Source organism: Diceros bicornis, chromosome 21 (genome assembly GCF_020826845.1).
Source record: "Diceros bicornis minor isolate mBicDic1 chromosome 21, mDicBic1.mat.cur, whole genome shotgun sequence".
NCBI classification, from domain to species: Eukaryota; Metazoa; Chordata; class Mammalia; order Perissodactyla; family Rhinocerotidae; genus Diceros; species Diceros bicornis.
In genome coordinates this window covers 56,295,542-56,311,765 of record NC_080760.1, presented here as the reverse complement: position 1 = coordinate 56,311,765, position 16,224 = coordinate 56,295,542, and the positions used below count along the sequence as shown (strand labels likewise).

At 54.1% G+C, this 16,224-nt stretch overlaps 1 protein-coding gene across 6 annotated transcripts; it reads left to right on the top strand.

The window, feature by feature from the left end:
- The first annotated feature begins 7,659 nt into the window (after positions 1-7,659).
- On the top strand, positions 7,660-13,284 carry GFUS (GDP-L-fucose synthase). 6 transcript variants are annotated; one of them, XM_058565083.1, is made up of 11 exons: positions 7,660-7,954; positions 8,970-9,126; positions 9,464-9,578; positions 10,800-10,928; positions 11,022-11,095; positions 11,318-11,451; positions 11,581-11,645; positions 12,022-12,088; positions 12,240-12,319; positions 12,524-12,623; positions 12,907-13,284. In XM_058565083.1, exons 1-11 carry the CDS (start codon positions 7,864-7,866, stop codon positions 12,960-12,962), a joined length of 1,068 nt encoding a protein of 355 aa, XP_058421066.1. In that variant the 5' UTR covers positions 7,660-7,863; the 3' UTR covers positions 12,963-13,284. The 6 variants fall into 6 exon arrangements, with proteins under 6 accessions (XP_058421066.1, XP_058421069.1, XP_058421067.1 ...); XM_058565084.1 differs by lacking the exon at positions 7,660-7,954 and adding an exon at positions 7,968-8,049; XM_058565086.1 differs by lacking the exon at positions 8,970-9,126 and having other exon boundaries at positions 7,817-7,954.
- The last annotated feature ends 2,940 nt before the right edge of the window (positions 13,285-16,224 follow it).

The window sequence follows — 16,224 nt, the reverse complement described above, 5'->3', positions numbered from 1 at the left end:
TATGATGTTAGCTGTGGGTTTTTCATAAATACCCTTTAGCAAGTTGAGGAAGTTCCCTCCTATTCCTAGTTTATTGAGTGTTCTTATCATGAAGGGGTTTTGAATTATGTCAAAAGCTTTATCTGCATCAGTTGAGATGATCATGTATTTTTTCCTTCGTTCTATTAATGTAGTCTATGACATTGATTTTTGTATATTGAACCATCCTTGCATTGCAGGAATAAATCCCATTTAGTCATGATATATAATCCTTTTAATATGCTGCTGGGTTCAGTTTACTCTACAATTGTCTTTATTCCAGCTCTTATACCTCCTTTGTGAATGCTCCACTCACCATGTAGTGCCCTAAATAGAAACCCAGGTATATCAGTCAGGGTTCTCTAGAAAAACAAAATCAAGATAGATCGATCGATAGATCAATAGATAGATAGATAGATAGATAGATAGATATCAGATACAAATAGAATTATGTACATTTATCTACCTAGATAGATAGATATAGATATAGATATATTTATTTCAATATTACAAGGAATTCACTTATGGATTGTAGGGCTGTCAAGTCTGAAATCTGTAGAGCAGGCTGGCCCTTGCAGGCAGGAGCTGATGCTACAATCTTGAGGTAGAACTTCTTCGTCAGGGAAACCTCAGTTTTGTTCTTAAGGCCTTTCAACCGATTGGCTGAGACTCACATTATTGAGGAGAGTCTCCTTTTCTTAGTCAACTGATCGAAGATGTTAACATTACAAAACAACTTCACAGCAACACCTAGATTAGTGTTTGATTGAATCACTGGGTGTTACAGCCTGGCCAAGTTGACACAGAGCACTAACCACCACACCGGGTACCATTCCTCACTTCCTCCGCTCAGTGTGCATAGCCAATGAATCCTGAGTTTTGTTAATTCCACCACCTCAATGTGGCTTCAGTAGGTAAACTTTTGAGTCCTCATCACCTGCACTACTACAATGGCCCCCTCAGTGGTCTCCTGCTTTTAATAATCTCCTGAAATTTTGTTGTCTCTTTAATACATCTATTAGAGTATATTTTTATATCCTCTCCCACCAAAATCCCAAATATAGTAACAGGTTGTAATTGGATGTCACAAATCCACAATTTTTTGCCCTGGGAAATCAATGAGGTGTTGTAACTCCTCCATTTATAGAATGCTCATTGGATATGCTGGCAGATGGTTGGTCTCAAGTAGGTGGTGCCCCATCTCTCACACAACCCAAAACACTATATGTGTGGCCAAGAGCCTAGAGAGAGAGAGAGATCTCCCACCAGTAGGCATAAGGAAGAGGCTCTGTGGGAATGTTTGAATATTGCTTGGCATTACATTTCATGGGAGAAGGAGACAGTGAAAGCCTTCAGCCAGGCCATGCCTCCTGGAACAGTGCTTCTAAAACTTCAATGTGTATATAAAATGCAGATTCCAACTCAGGAGTCTGGGGATGCTGGTGCTGCAGGTCTGGGGACAGTTTGCTGAGGAAGGCACTAGATGTGTGAAATGGATGTCTCGAGCTCCCCAAGGCCCAATCCAGAGGAGTGGTGCCCCTGACATGAGCAGGTCCCAAAGCGGCTTCGTGTATTGATTTTCTATCTTTCTGTTGCATTTACCGGCATTCTTCTGTTGCAGTTGAGAGAAATCAAACTTGAATTGGCTTAGGCAAAAATCGGGGGAGTTATTGAAAAGATATTGTAACAGCTAGATCTTAAGTTAGCATGAGGGAAGCCCTCTTAGGGAAAAGAAGCAATATTATAACTATACACGACTCTGACTCACTAGTCTCTGGGAATACATTCAAGCCCGCACATAGCCTAGATGATTAAGCACCTCTTGCTTTTGCAAAATACATGATCTGCTAGTTCTATGACTCTTGCTTGAGTATATCTCCCAGCTCTGATAAGACGATAACTTTGTTCTCTGAGTTCCCTAGGAACATGACGACCTCCAGAAAGAAAAACGTGTTTTACTGCTTTGGTACCCATTACAAATAACAGAAGAAAGAGATAATGTGGCGCCTTGAAGTCCATCATACCAGATGCTAGCCATCCCTAAACCCCCTCCTTCCCTGCGCATTTCTCTATATAACTGCCTCAAGATTCTGTATGATTTTAAGATGGTTCTTTAGGACACTAGTTTGCCATCTTCTGATTATGCTAGCTAATCATATAAACTTTCCTTTCTCAACCACCAGCTTATTTGCAACTGATTGGCACTGGATTGCTGTGAGCAGAACCAGCCCCTTTTTGCTCAGTTAGAATATGAAGGTGACTGTCAGGATGATAGAGGTGGCTGAACAGAGCTGGGAAGGGTAGGGTAGGGCAGGTGTCAGGGATGATTTCATCTGACCTCCCTCACCCCCCATTTGTGTGCGTTGGAGGTGGCTTTGTTCTCTGAAATGGGTAAGAGAAACCTCAACTAACTTGGAGTCAAGAAGGCCTGTAGAGGGAGCCCTCACCCCCATCACACATCGTCAATCACACCAACCAGGAAGAGAGGAGCTCGCATCTCAGAGGGGAAGTACAACTACTTTACTAGGAAGGAAGATTTCTCTCCCCAGCTGGCAACAGCCCAGCCAATGAGAAACGCTGCAGCTCAGCCAATGAGAAGCCCGTTCCTGCCCTGAACAGTCACTTCCCCTTAATGGACTTTCCTTTAGAATAGCACCCCCATGCTCCCCCCTTTTCTCTGTAAAGCACCTCCCCTCCTTTGTTCTCTGGATTTACTTATGGTTTGCCATAGTATGCACATTCTGAATTGCAATTCTTTTGGCTATTTCTGAAGAAACTCCTTTTTTGAGTAAAACAGCTGACAGATATACTTTTTAAGTTGACAGTTCTCTCCTGCTGCAGCTACACCTTCTCCCTGGTGGGAATACGATGGCTACAGGCAGCCCTGCACCATGGCCTGAGAGGAAAAGGCTCCTCTCTGCTATCTCCAGTGTGACAAGTTCTGGAACCTATGTTCACTGGGCTGATTTGGGTCCTGTGCTGACCCTCGGCTCATCATGTGTCCAGGGGAATGGGAAGCAATGGCCAGCTCCACCCAGGTCCTCTGCAAGGAGGAAGCTGTGATGGCAAGTGGACACAGGGCCACAAACTGGAGGCCCCAGCCTGTCAGGCACAGGCGTTGAGTCTGTTTGACAAACAGGAACATGGATCATCTCTCAGAACCAGAAGCCAGAAGAGGACAGTCCCAGGGTAGCCCAGGGACCTGGGATAAGCCTCTCTGCTGTGTCTGTTCTCTGGCTTGCTTCCTCATGCTCATGGGTGGCATCACGTCCTCAAAATAACCAGGTCGTTGGCAGAAGGAAAGTTTCTCTTCACTTGCCTCTGCATAATGGAGGAAGTGGAGGCATATGTGGCATTTACAGTGTTATAAAGAGAATCCCTGCAAGGCTGACAAATGGACCTAGACCTTCCAACCCCCAGGGACACAAAGTGCCCACATGCATGTGCACCCACAGAGGAAAGGGCAGATGAGAAAGCATTACAAGCAGAAATAAGACCAAGGGAATATACATCAGTACGCGCAAAGAGAAAACTCACTTCACAAATGAAAAGGACTCTCAGGTTGATTTTAAAAACTAAGTATAGCTGGTGGGAATGTATAATGGTGTAGCCACTGTGGAAAACAGTATGCTGCTTCCACAAAAAATTTAAAAAGACTTTTTGGTGAGTTTTTAATGTGGGCTAACCTTCCATCCTTTTGGGTTCTGATTTTTGAGATAAAGTTTGTGTTTTCGAGGTTCAAGGTCTCTCCTTCCATCCCTCCTTCCTCCCACCTCAATATTTCACAGATGTTGAGGGGCTGATTTTTATCTGGCTTTAAGTCAGAAGTCACAAATGACATTTTTTTTAATTAAGGAAAAAAACCTCCCACTTTTTGACTATTGTGAATATTGCTGTTATGAACATGGTGTACAGGTATCTGCGTCCCTGTTTTCAATTCTTTGGGATGCACCCATAAGTGGGATTGCTGGGTCTTATGATAATAGCAGCCACACCCCATTACATCCCACCAGCGGTGCACAAGGGCTCCGATGTCTCCACAACTTCGTCAACACTTGTTATTTTCTGTTTTTTTGATAGTAGCCATCCTAATGGGTGTGAGGTATAAATGCCCGGTTTTTAAAAGAAATAAAAACTGGTGCATTTATCTGTTTTGCTGTTATTTGATAGTCCTTTACTGTGCACTCCCTCACTCCTTGAAACAGACACTACTGTAAATAAAAGACAAGAGAGAGTGTGAGCCAGCCGTGCTCATGTCTATGGCTGGATATACCGTGCATAGACAAAACCCAGCAACTTGTTATAAGGACATTTCATTAGGTTGTGCCGGGGCCAATTCGTGTTGAACAACTAACATTTATTGTCGATATTGATGAACTTCCAAAAATGAAAACAAAGAAGTGGAAATTAATGAGTATTTCATTGATTCTATTCTTTGTAATATAGTACAGGCTTTGACTTAAGTGAAAAACTTTTTTTTTAAATCTCGACTTTTTTTTTTTTTGGCTGAGAAAGAGTCACCCTGAGCTAACATCTGTTGCCAACCTTCCTCTCTCTTTTTTTTCCTCCCCAAAGCCCCAGTACATAGTTGTATATTCTAGTTGTAAATCCTTCTAGTTCTTCTATGTGAGCCACCACCACAGCATGGCTACTGACAGACAAGGGGTCTGGTTCTGCACCTGGGAAATGGGCCACGCCACCGAAGTGGAGCACGCCGAACTTGAAACCACTAGGCCCTCAGGGCTGGCCCTAAAAACTTCGAATTTTACGCACTGATTTAGAAGATTGTTGAAGGGAAGTCTATGACAATAGAGCTAAAATGGCTGGTAGAGAAAAAGGTGAACAAGCCAGAATTTAGGCTGAAAAACTAGAAGTATTATTTATGTCATTTATGGAGCATCATTTTAATTTGCACCTAAGAGATGTGGCCTCAGTTGCAATGAGATTGATGATGTTCCTTAAAACAGCTCAAAATTACATGGAATATTTTTTGATTTAGCCCAAAGATGGAACATCTTGGTGAAATATGGATCAGTTTTGACCTTGAACCTCTCCCTGCCTTGGACACACTATGAGAACAGTGACTAAATGCTGTTAAAGGATTAAATTTAATGTAGACAGGGTTTGAGAAGCTCTAAAAGAGAGAAGGGAAGCAACAGAAGGTACTCAAATGAAGAACCAATTGTCTTTCCTGGAAAATAAGATCAGTCTTGAATTTGCACTGCTTCAGCTACTTGATGCGAACTGTTACTGGTCATTAATGATGTTTGTAAAAGCTTATCAAAACCCCAAATAGAGCTAAGATTGACAATTCCATTTCAAAAGGATTTTAAAATATATTTCTTTAATTTTAGAGAAAACATATTTCTAAATTGAAAGAAACTGCACATGAAATACACAAGGGTAACATTCCAATAAAATATGCAAAATTGAAAGAAACAAAAATGTGTGACTACTAAGGAGAAAATTCTCACAAAAATAATCCCCAAAGTACTTTTAATATAAATGATTTTATGGCTTTGTAAATTAAGGTGTAATGCCAATTAAAGAGAGTTGTAAATAAATTGAGTGTCATTCTGCTATTTTTGGTTTTCTTTATGATACTCCAGCATTGAAAAACGTGAACGAACTTAAATACTGTATTGCTATGAGAGATGGTGAATAGCGCTCTATAATGGTGATGATTTTAAAATGAAATTAAAATATTTGCTAATATTTTCTGCAATACTGATAAATTATAAAATGCAACTCTGTTCCAATGTGGGGACGTAATATATAAAAATCCATGGTTTGTTTCTGAATCTAAGTACTGTGTTATGGATTTTATTGACCATTCCAGTTGCTACTGCCTCAGCAAAGCAATTTCTCCAAATTGAACTAATTTGGTTAAAAAACAAAAAACAGGGGCCAGCCCAGTGGCATAGCAGTTAAGTTCGCATGCTCCGCTTTGGCGACCCAGGGTTGCCCAGTTCGGATCCTGGGCATAGACCTACTCACTGCTCATCAAGCCACACTGAGGCGGCGTCCCATATAGAACTAGAAGGACCTACAACTAGGATATACAACTGTGTACTGGGGCTTTGGGGAGAAAAGAAAAAGAGGAAGATTGGCAACAGGTGTTAGCTCAGGGCCAATCTTCCTCAAAACACACACACACACACACACACACACACACAGACACAATGAAAAAGTAGAATGACTTAAGAAAGAGTGTCTAATTTGGCATTATAGTCAGTAGAATACAAACTATGTGAGAAATTTTGATTGTAACAACATAATTAGTAATTTTTCTGAAATGAAGACAAGAAAACTAAATTGTATGAGATAAATATATAACAATTTGGGAATTATGGGGTCTTTTTTTATTAACCAACCCTGCCTGCCCATCACCAGAGTGCCCGGACGCCTGTGGTCATAATTAAATTCAGTAATCTCTGATAGTTTGCTGACTTCCATTCATATAAAACCATAGCCATGTGGATATTTTTAAATTTTATAACTATGAAATGTAGTTTCATAATAAGATGTTGTCCCTGCCATCAAGGCTGGAGGGCAGAGCACATTTTATTTACATTTGTTAGCTTGGTTGATTGCTTTTAAACACTTGCATTTAGATAGAAGGCATGCGGGCCTCCTGTGAACTCTCACCTGGGATCCACCAGAGGTAGGGGCAGGCCTGTCGACAGCCTCCCCAAGTAGGAGGACGACAGTGCTCTGAGCAGTGAGGCGCGGCCTTTCTCCCCAAAGCTGCAAGGTGCCCCAGGGAGGGCAGGGCAGGCCTCGCTGTGCGGAGACGGCACCGCCATTCACAGACGGACCGAAGGGAAGGAGTTTGGGACGTGATGGCAGAACATCTGGTTAAACAAACTCCCAGATAGGAGATAGCACGGCCTCAAGGATGAGTAGAGGCCCCGAGAGACCGCAGACAGAGACGGACCCAGAACCTGAGCGAGCTGCCGCCTGACCGGCTCCTGTCCTTCGAGCCTCAGCTTCCCCATCTGCACAGGGGCTGACCATGGCTCGCTCCCGGCTGTGCGGACGGAGCATGCACTTGTTTACCTCTATAATCTAGGGGCTTGTGCAGTCTGTGTCAGAGGAGACGGAGAGGAGTCAAGAGGGCGAACAGCCCCAAAAAGGAGCCTTGCTGACCACCGCCTCCTTCCTGCTGATCCCCCAGCCCCGCAGAGTGCTGGGCCCTTGTCTGGGCTCAGAGGGAACGGACGCCGCCGGAAACGCTGCTCCTTGGTGACCAAACCCCCAGCCCCCTCTCCGGGGTCCTCACCCCGATTTCTTGCCCCACCCCCCGCCCCCGCTCCATTCACCCAAGGGCAGCTCCTGAGGCGGTACTCCCCTGTTGGAAGCCCCCTCCGGGATCTGCTGATTACAAAGTCGGCTCCAACTCCGCTCTGCCCCTGTGACCACGCCCTCTGCGGCTGCTGCGTCCGTCCCGGGACCGTTTAGGCCCCACCCGAGTCTGGCCTGGTGACTGCCTCGGCCAGTGGACCCGGGAGCCGACCGTGTGGGGAGGCCGAGCGGCTTCTCCCTCCTGGAAACGGCAGCCGGCCATCCCTGGGCCTGCGGGCGGAAGCGCAGAAGCCCACCGAGTCCGCGGTCCCGCCGGGTCAGCCGAGCGCCGCCTTCCCGAGGCTACGAGGTCTCAGTGATGGCGGCCTCCCCTCCTCTCCCATCCTCCCATCCACCCACCCTCCCAAGCAGGGGCTCATGCCCGGTGCCTCGGCTGAGTTAAGGGGGTCGTGACCCGAGCACCCTGAGACCACAGCCCCTACATCGGCCCGCGGGATCCGCGAGGCGTATGCAGAGCCGGCGAGAACTACATTCCCCAGGATGCTGCGCGGCCCCGGACTACTTCCCAGCAGAGCCCGGGACGCCTCGCGAGGACTCCATTTCCCAGAGTGCCGCGGGCGGAGCCGCTCTGGTCAGTGCCTCTCCACCTGGCCGGACGCGTGGCTGCGGGCTCCGTGGGCGACGGAAGCGGCTCTCCGAGCACCGGGCGGGTGGGGCAGGGCGCAGGTGGGACGGCGTGGGGCACTGAGGGGACCCTCCGGGGGGCGCGACGTGGCGAGTCTGACCTGGGCCCTGGGTGTTCCGTGACAGCCAGAGAGCCCTGAGGGGTACCGGGACCCCAGGGGTGTGGGAGCAGTCCAGCCGCGGTGGGTTCTCCCCACGGGCCTGCTGCTGGACTGCCCGCGCGGTCAGGAACAGCAGATGTCTGGGCAGGGCCCTCTCCTGACGGGGCTGGCCGTGGGGCCCTCGGCGGAGACGGCAGAGCCGTCCTGTAGCTGCCAGCACAGATTTCCAGCCCCCAGGATAGGGTCCTCGGGGGTGGTGGCGCCCCAAAGCCTGTCCAGTTCTGAGCCGGAAGCGCGACCTGCCCAGTAGGAACCAGGCTCGCGAAGGCTCTCTGGGACCAGCCTGCCGCGAGTGGGCACCCGGCTGCAAGCACAGGCGCCAGCCCTTCCCCGCCTGTAGCATATGGGCTTTGGCTGGGAGCAGCCCTGACGATCTGGGTCAGGAGCCCCCAGCTCGAAGGTTATCTGCTTCCCTTCTTGTCAGCCAAAGGGGAGCCGAAGGTACACTTTCTTGGCCCAGTGGGGGTCGTGGATTGGGCCTGCAGGGTGGAGTTTGGGATCAGGCTCTCTTGGTGGGGTGGTAGCCCCAAGGCCCCTGTGCAGCTTTAGGCGGAGCGCTTCCTAGGGAATGTGGCTGGGAGGAGGTGATGACTCAGGCCAGCTGGATCTCTCTGGTCCCCAGCAGGCCATCTCCCCTCCCTGGGGGCCTCATCTTGTGCCACTTGCCCCAGGGGCCAGCCCTTGGACAGTTGTGGGACCCAGTGCTGAGAGCGGTGACCCCAGGCAGTGGCATCTCAGGGGAATGGGGTGGTGATGGAAGGGAGCATGATGGCCTCAGCCTCACACCATTTGGCCTTACAGCTGCAGCCAACATGGGTGAGCCCCAGGGGTCCATGCGGATCCTAGTGACAGGGGGCTCTGGGCTGGTGGGCAGAGCCATCCAGAAGGTGGTAGCAGATGGGGCCAGGCTGCCTGGAGAGGACTGGGTATTCGTCTCCTCCAAGGATGCTGATCTCACGTGAGTGGGCCCATTCCCAGAGCACCCCTACCCACCCTCTCTAGACTGAGAGCTCTGGGCCAGGCCTGTCCCTGAGCCTGGTGGCTGCATGCCTGGGCCCTCCCTGCCAGGTGGCTGGGCTGGCCTGGGTGTGCACAGCTCTGCTCCTGGGCAAACATCCTCCCATCTCTTCCTGGAAACCCACACCCTCATCAGACCAGTACCCGAATTGGCCACTTTCCCTTTTGGCAGCCCCTCTTGCCACCAGTCCTGCGCAGCTCCTGCCCCCAGTGCCCCAACCTAGGGTGCTAGTTCCCTCAGGCCTCCAAGGAGCGTCTGACGGCCTGGCTCCCCTTAGGGATGCTGCACAGACCCGAGCCCTATTTGAAAAGATCCGGCCCACACACGTCATCCATCTTGCTGCAATGGTGGGGGGCCTGTTCCGGAATATCAAATACAATTTGGATTTCTGGGTGAGTCAGGGGGGCCCCAATGAGCACTGGGAGCCAGGAGCCCAGGTTCTGGGAACTTCCTGGCCAGTTTCCCACCCTCACGTTCTAGCCCAGGAAGTCCCTGAGGGTCAGGGCTTGGCACAGCCCAGTGAGGGCAGCCCCTGAGGGGTCCCCAGTGACCCACACTTGGTCTGTGGGCAGAGAGGCACACAGGTGGGCCTGGGGGCATTAGCCCAATAGGAAAAGCCACGGAGCTGACCAGTGGGTTGGAGGAGCTGAGAGAATCCAGCATTCGCTGCGTGACCTGGAGCTGGTTCCTGCCCCCCAAGCCCTGTGGGTCTCCAGACCCTTCTGCTTCCAGGACCTGTGCTGGTCCAGCCGCACATTGAGCCAGGCCCACCGTGCACTCCAGGGTGCAGAGGTGTGAACTGGGCTCTGGGGGGATAGGAAAAATGGAGTGAGGGGCGCGAGGAGAGTAGGGCTCTGCCCATAGCCCTGCCCCTGCTGGGCTGTGCCCCTGAGGGTTGGCCACACTGTCTCTGGGCAGCTGGCCTTGGCCTGGTTTGCCCCTGCATCAGGCATTGAGATGGCAGAGGCTCAGACCAGATTCTGCCCAGGGTCCCCTCTTACCCAGGACTGCCCTTGTCTCAGTGGCAGCCTTCCCAGCAGGCTGCCCGGCCATCACCTCTGCCCTCTCCCCAGACCAGTCCAAATGCCCTGGCCATCTCATGTCCAATTTCTGGAAGGGAAAGTGGGGCCTGAGGAGAGGTGGGGCTGGCCAAGGCTTCACTGCTACTGGGCAGTAGAGCCAGGGTGGGCTCCTCGGGGGTGGCTGAGTGGAGGGGCCCCTTCTCCCCACCCCTGCCCCAGGGCCAGATTGGGGCCCCTGTGCACTACCTGCCCTGCCCTCAGCAGCTCCTGTGGGTGGAGCCCACCCTGAGCTGAGGGGTGTGGTCCTCTCCTCCAGGGCCCTCCCCCAGCCTCGAGAAGGCAGGCGGGGACCCTCCTACAGCCCTGGGGAGGGGACTGCCTGCTAAGGATGTCGCAGGCCAGGAGCGGGCATGGGTTTCTGGAAGGCCTGTGTTGGGCAGCTCCTCCTTGTCCCAGGGAGCAGTTAGGGGGAGCAGGCTCAGGTACCTCCCGTGTCAGAGGGGTCAGAGTGTGTCCGGGCTTCTGTCCCTGGAGGAGCACGTAGGGGCTGGGGTCCTGCCTGGGGGGCCTGAACCTGCCCTGGCCCCGCAGAGGAAAAATGTGCACATCAACGACAACGTCCTGCACTCGGCTTTTGAGGTGGGCGCGCGTAAGGTGGTCTCCTGCCTGTCTACCTGCATCTTCCCTGACAAGACCACCTACCCTATTGACGAGACCATGGTGAGGGGTGGGCCTGGGCGGGGCCTGGCAGGCGGTGGGGCCTGGCTGCCGGGAGGGGCGGGGCCGGAAGCAGTGCCTCCTCTGCTCCCCCAGATCCACAACGGGCCTCCGCACAGCAGCAATTTTGGCTACTCCTACGCCAAGAGGATGATCGATGTGCAGAACAGGTCCTCCTCGCGCCGGCCCAGCTGCAACCAGCCAGGGATGCGGGAAGAGGGCTCGAGCGCCTCGGGGTTGGGGGGCCCAGTGGGTAGCCCCAGCAGGGCTCCCAGCCCTCTTCTCCCTTCCTTGTCAGCCTCTGGTTTTCCCATCTGTAAGAGGCCGGGGTGGGGTAGGGTGGCATCAGTGGTCCTAGGGTGAGGGCTGGAAGAGACGCTGTGCCTCTGCAGGGCCTACTTCCAGCAGCATGGCTGCACCTTCACCGCTGTCATCCCCACCAATGTCTTTGGGCCCCATGACAACTTCAACATCGAGGACGGCCACGTGCTGCCAGGCCTCATCCACAAGGTGCACCTGGCCAAGAGTGAGTGCCCACCGCCCAGCACCCTCAGCCAGGTCACCCGCCCGATGGGGTCACTGGGGCTTAGCTGGGAGGAGGGCATGGTGGCTGGCACAGCCCCCTCTGATGCCAGCCCCCTCCCTGAATCTGCAGGCAGCGGCTCAGCCCTGATGGTGTGGGGTACGGGGAAGCCGCGAAGGCAGTTCATCTACTCACTGGTTCGTGCAAGAGGGTGCAGTGCTGTTCCCCAGAGCGTCTCCCTGGGTCTGCCATGCTGGCTGTGAAGAAGCATGAGGGAGCCTGGGAGGGGGTGAGGGTCCAGGCTAAGCCCCCGGAGGAGCAGTCACTGGTGTTTGCTAAGTCCCTGTAGGCTCCTGGCCCCACAGGAGTCTCTGGGTGCAGCTCTGAGCTCAGCAGGAGAAAGGACTCGGTCCGTTGGGGCTCAGCTGGCCAAGGACTGCCCAAAGGGAGGGGCCCCTGGCCCCAGTTGGGCCTGGGCTGTGCCCCTACTGAGCTGGGGCACTTGGGAGAGGCGACTTGTGGCCCCATGTGGCTGTAACTTGTGGCCTTTGACCCTGCCTGTCTGACGTCTAGGACCTGGCCCGGCTGTTTATCTGGGTCCTTCGGGAGTACAATGAAGTGGAACCCATCATCCTCTCAGGTGGGCACCCTGTGGCCCCAACTCCCACCACAGCAGGGCAGGACCCATGTCTGTCCTGAGAGCGGCTGAGGGCGGGAGCAGGAACAGGCTAGGCGGCACGTGGCCAGGTGGAGGAGGCCTGACCTGGCCATTGGCCCCTCGTTCCCCACAGTGGGTGAGGAGGATGAGGTCTCCATCCAGGAGGCAGCCGAGGCTGTGGTGGAGGCCATGGACTTCCACGGGGAGGTCACCGTATCCTTGGGCTGCAGGTGAGGGAACTGTGGGCCTTCCTGCACAAAGACCGCAGGTCTGATGCACCCGATGGCACTCACCCTGGCAGCTGGAGGGGATCTGCTGCTCTGTTCCCGAGGCTCCCCCTGGGAAAGGCAGAGGAGGTTCAAGGGCAGGCTGGGGGAGGGGCTGCCTCTTCTGCTGTGGCCTTGACCAGGCACCCAGTTTGATACAAGCAAGTCGGACGGGCAGTTTAAGAAGACAGCCAGTAACGGCAAGCTGCGGGCCTACCTGCCTGACTTCCGGTTCACGCCCTTCAAGCAGGGTGAGCCCCCTGCCCCTCCCAGGGTCCCCCACCCCCATCCCTCAGGACCTCCTGGCCCCTCCTTGGCTTTGGGCCACCACTGCCCCTCCCTAGGCCTCAAGCTTCCCTACTGCCTGCTGGGGATGGATGCCCTGCAAGTTTGCTTTCCACACCCTCATCAGGGAGGCAAAACATGGGGTGACTGTCCTGTGTCCCTGGGGCCCCCACCCTCCCCACCTCCTGTGGATGTCAGTGCAGCCCTGGCCTTCACCTGCCACTCCCCCTCCCCTGCCCGCCTCTGCAGCTGTGAAGGAGACCTGCACCTGGTTCACAGACAACTACGAGCAGGCCCGGAAATGAAGTGCGGTGGTGGGAGCAGCGCCGGCTGCCCCCCGAGGCCCCAGGGGCCCCTCAGCTGGCAAAGCCCAGTAGCAACTACCCTCAGACCCTGCCAGAGTCGAGGGCACTGCCCAGCAACCTGGGCTCACGTTCCACCCCTTCTGCCAGGGTGGCTCCGGGCGGCTGCCCAGCAGGACCACCAGTCATGTGCATCCTCAGGGAAACCAAGGCCTGGCCAGGCGGGGCACCTCGCTCCCCAATGCTGGTCCTTGGGTCCTGAGTGTGTCCCCTTCTGATCCTGCTGTCCTGCTCCCTGGGAGCCAATAAAGTGCATTTTCACAGGCCTGGCCCCAGCAGCTCTGCGCCAGTTGACCCCCACATGGAGGCACTGCTTCCCTGAGCCTGGCCAGCCCAGGGCCCACCGGTCCTTGCTGACTGCTCAGCCCCCAAGAGCTGCTGGGACAGAATGGTTAACTGTTCCTGGAGTGGAAGGGTCACGTGCAGGTCTGAGATCCCCTGGGCTTTGCCTCTCAGCCCAGGGACTTTAGGGAAACAGGCTGGGTCTGGATTTGCCCAGGCTAAGTGGACATGTGGGTGGATCCAAGGGGAGGGTGGTGCTTGGGTAGCTCAGGCTCCCCTGGGACCCCAGGAGAGAGCTGGGCAGTCTTGGCCCCTTATCTCTATCGCCATCAGGTGGCAGCTTGGGTGATGGGCCTGGCCTTCCCTTCTTCCTTGGGGATAGTAACAGGTGCCACGCAGGAGGGTCGGCTGGGCCCACTGGCAGGGAGGTGAGCAGCATGGGCCTCCCCATTCTCAACGGGAAGAAAGCAAAGTCTGGACAGGTTGACTGACAGGTCCCTGGCCAGCCATTCAATGCTGGAGAGTGGATCCAGGAGGGCCCAGATCCAAAGCCCCCAGGCCAGAGCCCACTGGACTGCCTCACCCAGGACCCAGGCACCTTCCCTGGCTGTGGGGCTCAGTCTTGGGCCGCCACTTCTCGGGTCCCCTCTCTCCTGGGTAGCCCTTTGCCGTCTTCACGTGATGACTCAGAGCTCTCTGACTTCTGACACGCCTGCCACATTCATTCCTTCATTTATTCGGGCGGTATTGGCTGTCTTCCCCGTGCCAGCCACAAGTCCCCACCTCTGTCCCGAGCCCAGCTGACCTGTACCGCATTTGTTACCACCCCCTTTTTCTCTGGCAAGCTGCAGGGTTTATCCTCCAGCCTGCCCAGGGGCTGGCCTCGGCCCTTCTGTCAGGGCCTCCCCACCTCTTAGGTCTCAGCTGAGGTGGCCTTTCCCCTCCAAGCACACACCCTGCCATGGGCGACTGCCTATTTGTCTGGAAACACCTGGGAGGCCCCTCCCACCCAGTACTTGGAGCTCCAGGACCTGGGTTGGCCCTTCACCGGGTATCCCCTGGGCACCAGCCCTTTGTGAATGAAGTCTCTGCCCACGTGGGGCTCAGGGAGGATGTGGAGGGGGTGGTGCCTGAGCTGGAGCTTGGATCAGCAGGCGAGAACAATGGGAAGGAGGCCCAGCACAGAGCAGAGGCCTGGACACACCAGGCAGGACACAAATAGTGGTGTGTCCCGAGCCACCCTCTGGGTTGTCCTGTGTGTGTGTGTTTACTGTAGAGGTGCTCTCTCCCTAGCCAGAATGCAGGTCCTTGGGGTGGGGGTTTGGCTGTCTAGTCCCCTGCTGTGTGACTTTCATCTCTGGCCCAGAGCAGGGCCCACACGCTGCAGGGGCAGTGTTGAATGAATGGAATTTCATTGTTGAAGAGCTTAGAACATGTCAGAGTTTAGAAGAAGAAAACAAAACATCTTCAAAATGCAGTCTTAGGGCCGGCCCCGTGGCTTAGCGGTTAAGTGCGCACGCTCCGCTGCCGGCAGCCCGGGTTCGGATCCCGGGCGCGCACTGACGTGCCGCTTCTCCAGCCACGCTGAGGCCACGTCCCACATACAGCAACTAGAAGGATGTGCAGCTATGACATACAACTATCTACTGGGGCTTTGGAGGAAAATAAATAAATAAAAATTAAAAAAAAATTAAAATGCAGTCTTAAAAACGACAACCTCAGGTCTTCAAGCTTTATTTTTCCCATATCAAAAATTGCAAGCACACCCCATGCCCACCCCCACCCTCCCCCTGTCAGTCTCTAAGATGGCCCCTGGGGGGGGCCAAGCACTCCACCTCCCCCAGGACCAACACGAGGGGCTAGGTCTCTGCTGGGGAACCAGGCCCCACGAAGGTCTCCTGCCTCCTCCCCGCAGCTCCCTGAGACACCCATGGCCACCAGCATCCAGGCTGCTGGAGAAACTTCTGTAATACAGAAAAGCGACAGACCCTTGCTCACGTTTCACTGGCAATGCTAATGTTATGCTGTCACCTGTACACTTGGATCTGCTATGGCTTAGGGAAGAGCTGACCACATGCCATGACCAGGCAGCCCTGTCCTCTCCACTTGAGACCACCCCCAGGCCCCAAATAGAGAACCAGGGCGCTCTGAGAACGCCGCTCCCACCCAGAGGGACCGGCCTGAGGCTGCAGCGGGATCCCACTCCCCAGCTCCTGACCTGACATGGCCACAGTCTGGACCCTGCCTGCAGGTCTTTCATCAGAAGCAGGGCAGATGCGCCCCTCTGGAAGCTCAGGTGCTCAGCGACCACCAATCAGTGGTCTCCAGACTCTGCAGCGTCCCCGCAATGGTCACCCAGCAGGTGCGCTCCGGGCACCGAGCTCTGGGACGGCGTCACAGGAGCCCGCACCCCTTCTGACCCTTCGCCTTTGAACGGAGCCTCTCAGGGGCTGGCCAGTTAAGTGGCGTAGCAGTTAAGTGTGCGCGTTCCGCTTTGGCAGCCCGGGGTTTGCAGGTTCGGATCCCTGGGTGACCCAAGCACCGCTTGTCAGGCCATGCTGTGGCGGCATCCCACATAAAGTAGAGGAAGATGGGCACAGATGTTAGCCCAGGGCCAGTCTTTCTCAGCAAAAAAGAGGAGGATTGGCAACAGACATTAGCTCAGGGCTAATCTTCCTCAAAAAAAAAAAAAAAACTGAACTGAATGGAGCCTCTCAAGCTGCGCTTTGGAAAATCAGCATCTGATTCAGGGCGCCGGGGTCCTGCACGGGCTGCCATAGCCCTCAGCTCAGGACTGGTCCTTGGACGCGCCCCGCCCCCGGAGCCCGAGACCTCTCGGGCCAATGAGCAGCGAGGGGGCGGGACACACTGCTTAGCGAGCGCTAGAGCGCAGAGCACGGGCGGGAAGGGGCGGAGCGTGCGG

Bases quoted from the DNA above. Each gene is read 5' to 3' on its own strand.
- GFUS (XM_058565082.1), top strand. From the start codon at position 8,756: ATGACTCAGGCCAGCTGGATCTCTCTGGTCCCCAGCAGGCCATCTCCC. The intron at 9,127-9,463 runs GTGAGTGGGCCC...GGCTCCCCTTAG, and splicing joins TCCAAGGATGCTGATCTCAC to GGATGCTGCACAGACCCGAG. The intron at 11,646-12,021 runs GTTCGTGCAAGA...TCTGACGTCTAG, and splicing joins GGCAGTTCATCTACTCACTG to GACCTGGCCCGGCTGTTTAT.